We start from the raw sequence: 14,033 nt of genomic DNA on the forward strand, positions 1-14,033 counted from the left end.
TGATTTTATGTGGGCGTTAAAGGATAAATCCTGATCAAATATAACACCAAGATTCCTTACAGTCTCACTGGAGGACAAATTAATGCCATCCATAGTTAGTATATCTTTAGATAATTTGTTTCGTAGATTCTTCGGGCCAAGTACAATAACTTCAGTTTTGGTCGTGTTTAACATCAAAAAGTTTAAGGTCATCCACGTTTTTAAGTCATTAAGGCAGTCTTGAATTTTATGTAGATGATTCATTTCATCAGGCTTGATTGATAAATATAGTTGAGTATCATCCACATAACAATGAAAGTTTACAGAATGATTCCTTATAATATTGCCTAACGGAAGCATATATAATGTGAACAAAATAGGTCCGAGCACTGAGCCCTGTGGCACTCCATGGCTAACTTTGGTTTGCGTGGAAGATTCATCGTTAACACGTACAAACTGAGAGCGTTCAGATAGATAGGACCTAAACCAGCCTAAAGCAGTTCCCTGTATGCCAACTAAGTGCTCTAGTCTTTGCAATAAGATATCATGATCGATAGTATCAAATGCAGCACTGAGATTGAGCAAAACAAGAATAGAGACAAGTCCCTTGTCTGAGGCTATTAGAATGTCATTTGTGACTTTAACCAGAGCTGTCTCTGTGCTATGATGTGTTATAAAGCCAGACTGAAAATCTTCAAATAAATCATTGTTTTTTAAGTAATCACACAACTGTTTTGCGACCGCTTTCTCAAGAATTTTTGAGAGGAACGGAAGATTAGAAATAGGTCTATAGTTGGCTAAAACCTCTGGATCGAGTTTGTGCTTTTTAAGAAGCGGTTTTATCACTGCTACTTTGAATGATTGTGGAACATAGCCTGATAATAAAGACATATTCATAATATTTAATAAAGAAGTGCTAATTAATGGAAAAACTTCCTTCAACAGCTTAGTTGGAATTGGGTCTAACATGCACGTTGATGGTTTAGAAGAGAGAATCATTGAATGTAATTGTTCAAGGTTTATGGCTGAAAAGCATTCTAGTTTACTATCTAGTGTAATATTAGAACTTACGTCTCCGGGAGCTGTTGATAACACTATACTGGTCAAAGGCAAGAGGTCATTAATTTTGTTTCTAAGAGTAATAATTTTATCGTTAAAAAAGCACATAAAATCATTACTACTGAGTGCTATGGGAATAGAAGGCTCAATCGAGCTGTGGCTCTCCGTCAGCCTGGCTACAGTGCTGAAAAGAAATCTTGCATTATTCTTATTCTCATCTATTAATGAAGAGTAGTAGGCTGCTCTCGCTTTACGCAGTGCTTTCTTATATTCATTGAGAGTAATATGCCAAATTAAACGAGATTCTTCAAGTTTAGTGGAACGCCATATCCTTTCAAGTTGGCTAGACTTTTGCTTTATTTTGCGGGTTTCGGCATTATGCCATGGAGCTAATCTATGTTGTTTTATTTTCTTCTTTTTCAAAGGAGCAATAGAGTCTAATTTTATTCGCAGCGCATCTATAGCACTATCAACAACATGATCAATTTGGGGTGGTGTACATTTTGTATAAGTTTCCTCCCCTACATGCAGACATGCTATCGAGTTAAGTATTGGTGGAATCTCTTCCTTAAATGTGGCTATAGCACTAACAGATAGGTTTCTGCTGCAAGAGCTTTTGACTAATGCTTTGTAGTCTCGTAATAGTACTTCAAAAGTTACTAAGAAATGGTCGGATAAAGCAGGATTATGCGGTTCGACTAATAGTTGCTCAATTTCAATACCATAAGTCAGAACAAGGTCGAGAGTGTGATTATAGCAGTGGGTTGGTTTATTTACACTCTGACAGAAACCAACAGAATCTAATATAGAGTTAAATGCAACAGTAAGGCTATTTTTATCATCGTCAACATGAATATTAAAGTCACCTACGATAATTACTTTGTCTGTTTTATGAACCAAGGTTGATAAAGACTCAGATAATTCTGATAAGAATTCTGAATAAGGACCTGGTGCACGATACACTGTAACAAATAAGATTGGCTGCAAAGTTTTCCAGGTCGGATGCCTAAGACTAAAAACGAGGCTTTCAAAGGAGGTATAATTTAATTTTGGTTTAGTATTGATAAGTAAACTTGAGTCAAATATTGCTGCAACTCCACCTCCTCGGCCCGTGCCTCGAGCAATATGAGTGTTGATATGGCTGGGTGGAGTGGCCTCATTTATGCTGACATATTCTTCATGTCTCAACCAAGTTTCAGTGAGACAGCATATATCAATATTATAATCTGATATTAAATCATTTACCAATATTGCTTTAGATGCTAGAGATCTTATGTTTAAGAGACCACATTTAATCTTCCTGTTTTGTTGCACTGTAGTAGTTGTAGTAGTTACATTTACTTTTATTAGGTTATTATGTATGACACCTCTATTAGGTTTTACCTTAAATTGGGATTATGGGATTGATTGCCAGAAAATGTGCTTCATAAAATCTTGTTGACGTCAGTACCCCTATCAGATGTGTACCCACTTACCTGTGTGACATCACCATCAGCTGTGCTAAGTATTAATTGCTAACAAGCACATGTTATCATGCTACCACACGGAACTAAGATAGGGACAACATGTGTAAAATATCACACCTGCCAAATATAGGCATGTTAACATTATCATTATGAGCATGTTAGCGTGCTGACATTAACATTTAGCTTGAGAGACCGCTATACTTTAGTACAGCCTCACAGAGCTGTTAGTATGTCGTGTTTATGTATGATTCATTTAGCCTTCAAGCCATCCAGACTCTGGTAGTTGGAGGCCGATAAGGGACTTATTTCAAGAAGAATAACAAAATATGACCATAGATCTTTGAAGTCTTTGCCTTTGAGTTTTGGGCAGAGAAGTTACAGATCTCTCACTTGACTGCTTCCTGTATAATGAACCAGCACATTTGTTCACATTCCACTTGCAACATATGCTTGCAGCACAGTGCAACACAGTACAGTGCAATCTGGTTCTCATATTTAACGCTCTTCAAGTTATCTGATTTATTGAGTAAATTGGCCATGAATGTTGTTAGAGAGATGAATAACACATGAACAGCTTTCCCATTCCTTTATCTTAAAATGTCATTTGTGCCGTGTGAACTGATAACATCCCATGCTTCAAATGCGCTTATATCAGAGCCGATATGAATTTCGCCACAATCCTTTTGAAGTTCTGAATAGCTTTTTCAGGCAAAATAGACAATATTCCCATTCCTCTGGGTTAATTACCATATAAAACGCTCCAGCCACCGATTATCTGATTGCGACGGCAAAGTGGTTTGAGGAAAATGTCATTACATTTCAGAAAGAATTCGAAATTCCTCATGTGATTAGATGAAACAGTCATTTGTCACTCCACAACAGATAATGCGCTTTTATTCTCAGTGAAAAACTATTGAAAATGAGACATGAAAGTCTCTCTTTGATACATGTAATGTGCTACAGACCTGGTTTTTTGTTAGACACTTGAAGCAGCTGTCGAAGCAGCTGATTGAAGTGCAAATTCCGTCCTCATAATCATGCTTTTCCAGATTTAGCCATTTCATGTTTATCTTAACCTTATCTCGCAACACCGTATCAAAGCACGTAGAAAGCTGGTGGGATTTACAAAGTCCGAAAGCAAGGAAAGCAACGCAGTGAGAGAGACTCCCCGTACCTACCCCCCACCCTCAGTGTTCCTTGAACTGGTGTGACCTGAAGCACACATTACCCCTTCCTTCCCTCCACATCTCTTCAAAGCTCATGCCGTCTTTGCTAGGCCTTACATCTGAGAGACAGAGACCAGAGAAACGGCTTCCCAGGGAGAGTGGGTGGCTCAGTGAAACAAACTCAGCGCGGATTATGAATAAATCCACATTTCATACAATGGCTTTAGCACGTTGAACAGCCGAGTTGACACCCAACTGTTTCTTGTCACCCCCAGCAGCGTAGTTTCTTTTCAATTTACAATAAGAGAACAAAATAATGAATACTTGCTTTGTTATTGATACAATATTTAATATAGACTCTGTTTTGTGTTCAGTTGATGTTTTAATTTCCCCGGATAGACAGAAACCAGGACCTGTAATCAAAATGTCTTCTGTGAAACAAACGGTGTTTGTCGTGGCAGCTCATGTTTGCTGCGAAGTAGAAAAAAAAGTAAGAGAAGCAAGCCATGGGGCAAATATAAGCCACTTGTTGTGTCACGATTTAAAAAACCCTAGGTATATCCCCTTTGCTGTTGTTTCCTCCTCATTTAGTTTGATGTATAGCATTGAAATGTCTTTCCCTCTGCCCTCTGCAGACTCGTCATGCTTGTGGAACCAGTTTGCCTGCTCGAAGAACAAATGCATAGCTAAACAATGGCTATGTGATGGCGAGAACGACTGTGAGGATGGCCTGGACGAGAGCGTGCAGATCTGCGGTAAGTGTCCCTTTCCGATGTTTTGAGGAGTCTGCTGTGGGTGCAAAAGGTCACATGCGCTGCATACCTCCATGTGTTCACCGTAACGGAGCTTGAAAACAAATGGACAGCATTGAAACAATCTTAATGAGACACCAAATGAGTCCGCTGGTCTTTCTAATGATTCAAGTAGGCACTGAGGCAAATACATTTCTCATCACCGAGACCCGAGGGGCACAGCTTTTTTATTTCAATGGGCAAATGAGATGTGGACGTAATGAATATAAGCAATCCAACCACAATAAAGCGACAAACATTGCTGTGAACATTTGTTGCGTGATTGGATTGTGATGGGATGTGGAGGAAATATGAATGCAATTGCCCAAAGGTTTCATGGTATAAAAAAAAGAAGACTAATTGAACTTCTGTATCTACCTTTATATCTCAGTGCAGCTATGTTTTTCTTTTTTAATCTCTAATGTAAAAGCTCAGTATTGCTGACTTACAGAATACAAGCGAAACATTGATTTGTAAAAGGGCACAATCATTATTTGTTAGCATGCACAAGGGGAACTGCACCTCTTTTCCCCCTCTGTCTGAAACCAGAGCCTGGTCTGCTCTGATTGGTTAGCGTGCCGGCTCTGTTGGGATTTGTCAACTGGTCAGAGATTTCCCACCCCTTAGCCTATCACATACAATGTGTCGGAGTGCTAGCCAATAGAAGTGTGAGAGTTGCATAGTGACAGGGAGTCTGTGGGTAAGTGCGCTGATCTTCGGATCAGGGGAGCACTGGTTCACTCCCCACTGCAGTCAGCATGCCGTTGTGTCCTTGGGCAAGACACTCCTCCCAACATTGCTCCTGTGGGGATTGCCCACAGTATTGACAAGTCATGTGATGCCACTATGTAAGGGATGTAAACAAAGGAGTGGAGGGAGGAGTGTGTTGGAGAGAAAATCCCGACCTTTGGGAGGGAACTTTGGGATTTGTGCAGACCATTTACAAAAGCCGATATAACAAACTACAGGAAAGGGAAATCACCACATTTGATATTGATGCCTATACTTTTACCTGAGTACAAATGGAATGCAGGACTTTTATTTTTAACAGAATATTTTAACACTGTAGTTTTGCTACTTTTACTTTAGTAATACATATGAGTACTGCTCCCATGAGGGTTGAAAAACTGCTGTGATCTATTGGCGTTACAGATACATGTTAAGTTACTATCCTAACAAGTACAAATTAATATACTTTATTTAAGTATACCGTGTACATATTTGTCTCTGTATTGCGTTTGACCTATTGTGTTGGGCATGTGGTCTTGTTTTCCTCTCAGGCTTAGTGACATGTGCTCCTGGGCTGTTCAGCTGCCCCGGGTCATACGCCTGTGTTCCAAAACGCTGGCTCTGTGATGGTGAAAGGGACTGCCCCGACGGGAGCGATGAGCTGTCTGCAGCTGGCTGCGGTAAACTCGAGACTCTGGTTTTACATATTGATATCCTCTCTGCAGCAACAAGACATATAATGTTATCCCAGATTTCCCATAAAAAAGATAATTGTTGCTTGGTTTCAGTTGTGTAGAACTTAATATCTAACTGTGAAAAACTGAAAAAAACAGACTGTACTGTAAATGATTTTGCATATTTGTATTCCAAGCAAGAAAAGAAAACAACTTTAGTTCAAGGAAATAGCACAAAGGAAGTTCTTGTACAATTGCAGCCTTCTCTAGCTGGCATAATCTTGATTGCCTTCCACACATTGGTCCTGAACCATTCAAACGTTGTTCACGTTCATTCTATTCTTTCTTTGATTCAATAGTGGAGGAACAATTTCAATCACAGAAGCATAGGGCTCACGAAAGTTGACATTTTACACACAAAGGAAGCCTACCATGTTCAGAAGAAAATATGTTTATCTGTTGATGAGCCTCTTGAAACCATTTATTTTCATGCATTAGCACCCAACAACACATGTGATGACAGCTCGTTTCGCTGCCGCAACAAAGCGTGCATCCCCCAGCGATTCGTCTGCGACCACGATGACGACTGTGGAGATGGGTCTGATGAGTCAGTGGAATGTGGTTCGTATAGTTATGTTGCTCTATGGTATATGAATATGTCTTTATTCAAAAAAAGTCGCACTAGATAGTTTCCTAAACTAGAAATGGTAGACAATCTTTTCAATGGTTTGAACTCTGCACATTTGCACAGTCTTCCTCAAGAAAATGGGTTCTCTGTGGTAGGAGACAGTTATTAAATGGAATGAAAAGACTAAGTGAATAAGGGTCAAATAGACCATGTGAGTGAAGCCCAGATAACATCTGATTCAAATATGTGGCACGATTGTGTTACATGAAGTACCTGACTTTGATTTAGAGCTGCAGTATAACTCAGTGGTTAGAGCTGGCGGCCCATGTGTCTGCCACCACATATGCAGGTTTGATTCCCGATTTGGGAACATTTCAGGGCAATGTTATCCCCTTCCCACATCTTGGTCTCTAATAAAGGCACTCCCCAGCCCAACAAATATAAGGAAATAAATGAATGTGAATTCATTGTGCATGGGTTTGATAACAAACATTACAGGAAGTCAGGAAATCACATTATAATGCAAATTAATAATAATTGGTCGAAACTGTTTTTTATTCCATTATTGCATTCCCCGTACCTTTGCCAGTTATTGATGCAAATATATGAGATGACGAAACATTGATTGAAAGGATGGAGTGATTATCTGTATATATAAGATCGTATTCAAATACATGCTCAAACGAGGTGCTCTAAAGCTAGATTATTGTAGAACAGGCCATTTGTTTCTGGACTGGTCTTAGTTTCTCCTATTTGATATATGGTTTTAATTTTATTATGATATTATTATTAAAAAAATTATACCCAGATTTTTATTTGGGTATTTACAACTTTTGGTGTCTGAACTAGAGGGCATTCTCTGCCAGAGAACTGATCTGAGAATGCTTGGGCTGATGAAACATGTATACTTTAATTGAAATACTGTCCGATGCAGCTGTGCACACCATTACACCTCCAAATGGCTTGATGTGTTAATCAGCAATTATTTAACAATATATATATTCTATGAGAGTGCTTCATTGAAATATGAACAATGGCAGTGAAAAGGCTTATTTTCACTATGTGCCCTTAATTCTGTTCCACCTGAAGCTGTGTCAGACCCAGTGTAACTTGATGAAATAAGTCTGTCTTTCTTCCTTCAGCCTACCGCTCCTGTGGATCAGAAGAGTTTCGCTGCGGGGACGGCCGCTGTCTCCTCAGCTCTCAGTGGGAGTGTGACGGCTACGCAGACTGTCCCGACCACTCTGACGAACTGCCTCTGAACCTCAAATGTCTGGCCGCAGGTAAGACTGCTGCTTGGCTTGCTTCTGGAATCCCTTCATCAGTGTCACCAGCAGTATTGCTCGCCCAGCAAACTGGCGGGGACATGTGGCGCATACAAAAGGCACTAGAACCGGGAGAGCTATCTTGAAAATGTCAAAAACATTCCCCAAACTTTGATGATAAATTACAGGGCGTCGTGCCAGTGACAGTCATATCTTGCTCTTTTCAGGAAGCTTGTGCAACGGCTCCTTCTACATGTGCTCCAATGGACGCTGCATCTCCGAGGGAAACCTCTGTGATGGCAGAGATGATTGTGGAGACCGGTCGGATGAGAGAAACTGTAATGTTAACGAATGCTTGAACCGTCGAATCAGTGGGTGCACTCAGGACTGCCAAGATCTTCCTGTGGGATACAAGGTAAATGACCAGTGGACTAGTCACGCTTCAGTTGCTCCAAAGTACATTCCTCCTCTGAATGACTTGCTGGCTACAGCCTTATTCCTCCAGTAAAAGCTGAAAATTCAACCATTTTCCGAACAAGCTATGAGCTTGTCACTGTGGTTTGGTGCAAAAGCAAACTGCCTTCCAAATGCAAACTCTGTGACCCCACTGTGTTCAATTGTAGACATGAATCCCAGCTTGTATGTGGCCTACTTCCCACATTGCGACTTGCAACATAATATTCAAATATAAAGAAAATGGCACATTTGATATCATACTGACTTAGAGTTCTAAGCTATATCATCATTAGTAGGTGGGCATTGATGATGTGTTAGTGATAATAAATCAAGCTTTACTTTGCACATAATTGATGAGATGAAAATGGTTCTGAGCATATATTGGTTAAGCTTGTTGCTTTTTGAATAACCTTGAATGCTGTAAGGAGAGTCTGATGATATGCCAACTTGTTTCTGTGCCTCCTCATGGTGCCAGGCAATTGTGCCGTGCCTGGCATCGGTGGCACGTGATGATAGGATTGGATCCAGGTCAAGGCCACGTCCACTAGAGAACTCCATTGGCTGCACTTTTATTGTCCGGCAGCAGTTTATATCTTTGTCTCTGTATTACCCCTCTCTTACTCCTCCGTGAGACGGTGCTCACTGCATCGGAAAACTGGTGGAAATCACAGAAAAGCTCTCTTTCCTGTCGTGTCAGGGGCAGAGCCGTACAGGGAGCACATCAATGCAGACCCTTAGCTCATCCATTGGTGGCCTGAACAGGAAGATCAGCAGAAAGGCCCTCAAGGTTATAACTGTGGATAAGAAAGGGATTTGCTCTGGGTCCATAGCAGCTGATACAAGCACTTTGAGTTATTTGAGGGGGGGCCTGGTAACTGAAGTGCGATTGGATTTGTTGAGCCACGGTACAGTATGTATCACAGTTTTGATGTCATGTTCGGATGCGAGGGTTTACGACATTTGTCAGTGCTGACCTGCATTCCTTCGAGTCAAAGATACTGGAGTCTGAAATAAATTGTCTGTTGTTAAACATTGATCTAAAATGACTGTAAAAGCACAGCATAAATAGGTGCACTGCTTGAAGAGCATAGCTACAATAATGCTTGTATAAAGAGACAACTCAAATGGTTTGTTTCATAATCCTTTTTTTAAAAGAGAGAAAGAAGGCTTTTGTCTTCCATTCCGAAATTCATGATCAAGTCGCATTTACAAATTACCCTAACCCCAGCAGGAGCTCTTCATAACCCAGGAACTAAGGGTCCAATTAACTGGACATCTTGGTGTATAGGGTGGTTTTTGGCCACCCTGAACATGCCAGTCTTGGTCCCGAGTTGCTACAACCTTCCCTTAACGAGATATCATAAGTTGTAACACTTTTCAGAATATTTTAGAATGGGGGGCCACTGGCAGCTATATCAAAGGAAACAGATATACATGTCAAATGTCCTACACTTAAGCAGTAACAGTAGACTATGATGGACACACACTTTTATGGCTGTACAATTTAGCGTTCTGGAGTTATATGCATGCTCCCTTATCTTACTATATGGGGAGCTAATGACAGCTAGATAAAATGTATTCGCTAGAGGCGCCACTCGGCACACTTAAGAGAAGGGAGGAGAAAAACATAATACACCAATTTCCATGACTCTAGCATTCACTATTCAGGAGTTATATGAGGATGGTCGCTTCTTTCTGGTTTTAACCCCGAACCCTAACATTTGTTCTGTTTTATATGTCATCAGTGTAAATGCTGGCCTGGTTTCCACCTGAAGGATGATGGGAAGACGTGTGTGGATGTTGACGAATGCTCCACTACCCTTCCTTGTAGCCAGCGCTGCATCAACACTTACGGCTCTTACAAATGCCTGTGTGTGGATGGCTACGAAGCATTGGACCGAAACCCCAATACATGCAAGGCTCTGACAGGTCAGTCTTTTTCATCTCTACACTTGCATAATTCCAGTGAGGTACTGCAAGTCCCATTGGTTCTCTAACACTACATGTTCCTCATTTCAGCTGAAGAGCCGTTTCTCATTATGGCGGACCACCATGAGATCAGGAAGCTGAGCGTGGATGGCTCGAATTACACTATCTTGAAACAGGTAAGCGCTTTCTGCATCACCGCCATAGTGCCTGTAGTGAAATTGAACACAGGATAGACAATGATTGTTCGCCATTATCAGAATGACATACTGCTTAGAGAGGCATCAACATATTGATATTGGAATTACCATCTTGTCCTCTTTATGTTTTTTCATTTTCGAAACTACCACTGTCAGATATATATATATATATATATATATTCAAACACACATTTTAGTGACAGTGTAAATATGTTTACCTCCTACATGTCAGTGTGAAGACACAGTACCTTTGCAGAGGGCATCGAAAGATATCGCAAGTGTGACCTTATTGAATAGCGAAAGCAATGTTTTGTTTTGGAAATGGTGGACAACAAATGTTGGGGAAGACACTGATGCTGCTGTAAAATGTCCTAGGAATAATAATAATACTATACTATAGAAAAACTAAACATTTTCATTAAATCGGTGTGTTCTAGTCTATGTACCCTCTGGAGTTTCCTTTCCTTAATCTGAGGAAGCATATGAACATATTGAATCTTGAAGATATACCCTTTTTACTGAAAATAATGCCTTTACTCAAACAATACATTTAGCTTTACTCTGTAAAATGAAATGAAATCACATTTTCTTTATATAGCCCAATATCACAATACACATGTCTCAGGGGGCTTTACAGATCAACAAACACAAATGACAATGACAAATTCATTTCAAGAATGTAATAAAATTACAAGATGGGATATAAAATACTAATAAAATAAAGTTTAAAAAAAATCTATTAAATAAAATATAACATACAAATAAAATAAAAATTGAAATAAGGATAAGGACCCATAAGGATGTTGTAGGCAAGCCTGAAACCAGCTCTAACTATAGGCCTTATTAAAAAGGAAGTACTTTAATCTACTCTTAAATGTGGAAATGTTGTCTGCCTCCCTATTGTAAACTGGTAAAAAATAGTAAAAAAAAAAAAAAATCTCTGTATACATGTAGGTGGTTAAAACCCTCATCCTCAAGGAGCTATTTCCCGAACGCCCTGATTGTCTGAGAGTAAAATCACTCGATAGAGGACCCTGTGGAAAAGCTATTTCAATCATTCCGAGGTGTCATCGCAGCTGCTCATGGCGATGCTTGAATCTGACTGTTGATTATCACAAATGGTTGGCTGTGATTTACTGTAAATCAGCCTTGGGGTATCCTGCAGTCTCCTCTCACAGTCGAATTAACCTCCTGACTCCATGTACTCTAGTGTCTGTATCGGAGTTCTCATCAGCCACAACTCACTTTAATCACTGCGTGTTAGCGTTAATAGAAGCTAGAGAGGGAAATATGCAGATGGCTTTACTAAGTGGTGGTGTATACTTTACTGACCTCATATCACTTTACCACACCATTAGAACCCCCTGTTCAGATGATATGTTCATGATATTAGGTATGTGTTATGTATTGCTTTGGCTGTAAGCATGAATGTGACTTCCCACCACAATCAATGGCAATAATCCCTCCTCCACTTTTTTTAAACACATTTGGAGTCTTTGACTTTGTTGTCTTACTTTGTATTATTGGTTTGCTTTGGTTAATTAGTTGGATTACCCACATATCTATACATTGTTGCCTATATTGACTGTTGGCACTTGTTTTTTAAAGTTGAATGTCTGAAGTCATTACCCATTTATTAGTTTCATTTGGCCGTAGTAATTGTATACTCACAACACTAGTAGAAACGGGAACAAATCTCACACAAGTGAGTTGCTAGGTGATTGAATGTATTGTTGGCCGCTTGTGGTTTCACTGTGAATTTCGGTAACAACACACAGTTTGTTTGTAGTTGATAGATAGATAGGTGTATTCCAGCAAAAATAAGGGTTTGTGGGCCATGGATGGATGGATGGATGGATAGATAGATAGATAGATAGATAGATAGATAGATAGATGTTATAGTATTCATACAATTAAAATCACATCCATTTTCAGAATCTGTTATCTCAAGACTGTGTCTAGTGTGTTGGTCCGTATAGTTTCTTCCTGGAAAATGAATGGGAAGGGAAAGATACACTGATAAAAGGGACATGCAGGTTCTATCTCTTAGGCTGATGTTTGGAGAGAAAATGGAAGTCCCCGTGGACCCTTTCCCACCTGTCTGTGAGGTTGTTGATGATCTGATGAAGATGTCTCATTTTGCCTGTCAGATTATCTGACACCTTTTGTCTGCACCCACGTGAGAGAGAGCAGGGTGGGGGCACTTGTTTGGTGAGCAGCTCCATCTGACTGACAGTGGGGTCATGTGAGCATGACAGAGAAGGGAAGTACCTCACTCTCCTGCTTTGATAGGACTTCACCTTCCACGAGAACTGGAGGCTTCACTGGCTCTTCAAGTGCTCTGTATTGCTGAAAGCCTTGCAACCTATGGGGAACCCACCTGAATCAATAGTGCTTCTGAAGTAAATAACACAACACAAACAAACTGTGGAGGTTGGGCTTGTTTTTATGTGTTTCTCATCATGTTAGCATATCCACCTTTTAGGAATTTCAAATATTTTATTAATTTGTACCTCCATGGATTGGTTTTGTATTGAATTGCATTTGAAAGAGAAAGAACTGAGCGTTCACACATCACCAGTTTCAATCCTCATTCAGGATGTGAAGAGGAACTGTTAAGTGAAGGTTATCTGTTCTTAGAACACACATCAGTGTTCTGTAGTTACCAGTAGCGTGGCGTGGGGGAAAATGTAGGGGAAGCCCATTTTTTGGGTTGGGTCAATAACGTAACCAGATGAGTGATTACAGCGCCCGGTATCATTTGACACACATTTGTATCACACAGATGCAGGACTTGCACACGCCTGTTATCTAACCGAAAGGTCCGCACGCACTCTCCAGCTGAAACTCTCTCCTTATTAATTTAAGCATTTTACTTATTAATGTATGCAGACAATCACTATGTGATTTTTGGATTTACCGTGCCTCTCAATTGCCCGTGACAGGTTGGCAAGGTCGATGAATCCTGAAGTTGCCCAAGTATTGTTCAGGGAGCACGAATCCTTGTCAAAAAGAAGACATGGCCAGCAAAATAGACGCTGAAGTTTAGCGCTTCCAGTTAGCCACTCCGTGCGGACATAATTGTCCTCATTGAACGTCCGATTCTCTCCCTTTTCCTCTGTGTACACACAGCTCGGGTGCGGGCATTGGCCTGTCATCTGATTTAATTTTTAGTTGCTGCTGTAGCGGAAGTTTAGTAAAGTTATGTTTGATTTACGCCAAATCTCCACCCTCCATAATGCTTCATTTGCTTGATAATTTCTAACGGCGGTGATGACAGTTACAGTATTAAAACTGATGTTGATGTGATTTGATTGGATGGCAGTGTCCAATCAAATCGCCAGCCGCCAGCCACCTCTGAAGGGAAGCAAGAGGCGGCTGGCTTCCCTTGGCATGGCCCTGACCAATCACAGGTTGACAGGGGCATCACGTGGGCCTCATCTGATTGGTCAATCCCTCAATTGTTTTTCACCAAGGGAAGCCAGATTCGGCTGGCCTCCTCTCGCAACAGTGAGTGCAATCTACTGTTTCACCATAACATCTAGAGGGGCGCTGTTTGTTTCACTCTTTGTAAAATACTCAATGAGAATGGGGGAGAGACGGGCCGGCAGCAACACACAGCAAAGGAGAATTATCGAAACAAAACAAAGTGATTTTATTTATTTATTTAAATGATAACTACAATCCGAAAAAA

At 40.4% G+C, this 14,033-nt stretch overlaps 1 protein-coding gene across 1 annotated transcript in view; it reads left to right on the forward strand.

Moving 5' to 3' along the window:
- Positions 1-14,033, forward strand: part of LOC117466354 (low-density lipoprotein receptor-related protein 1B-like) — a 351,481-nt gene that overhangs the window by 276,252 nt on the left and 61,196 nt on the right. The window contains 7 exon segments of the mRNA XM_034109562.1: positions 4,306-4,425; positions 5,742-5,870; positions 6,363-6,485; positions 7,635-7,775; positions 7,985-8,172; positions 9,959-10,142; positions 10,233-10,318. Of these exon segments, the coding sequence (XP_033965453.1) occupies positions 4,306-4,425; positions 5,742-5,870; positions 6,363-6,485; positions 7,635-7,775; positions 7,985-8,172; positions 9,959-10,142; positions 10,233-10,318 (971 nt within the window).

Source organism: Pseudochaenichthys georgianus, chromosome 21, assembly GCF_902827115.2.
Source record: "Pseudochaenichthys georgianus chromosome 21, fPseGeo1.2, whole genome shotgun sequence".
Lineage (NCBI taxonomy): Eukaryota > Metazoa > Chordata > Actinopteri > Perciformes > Channichthyidae > Pseudochaenichthys > Pseudochaenichthys georgianus.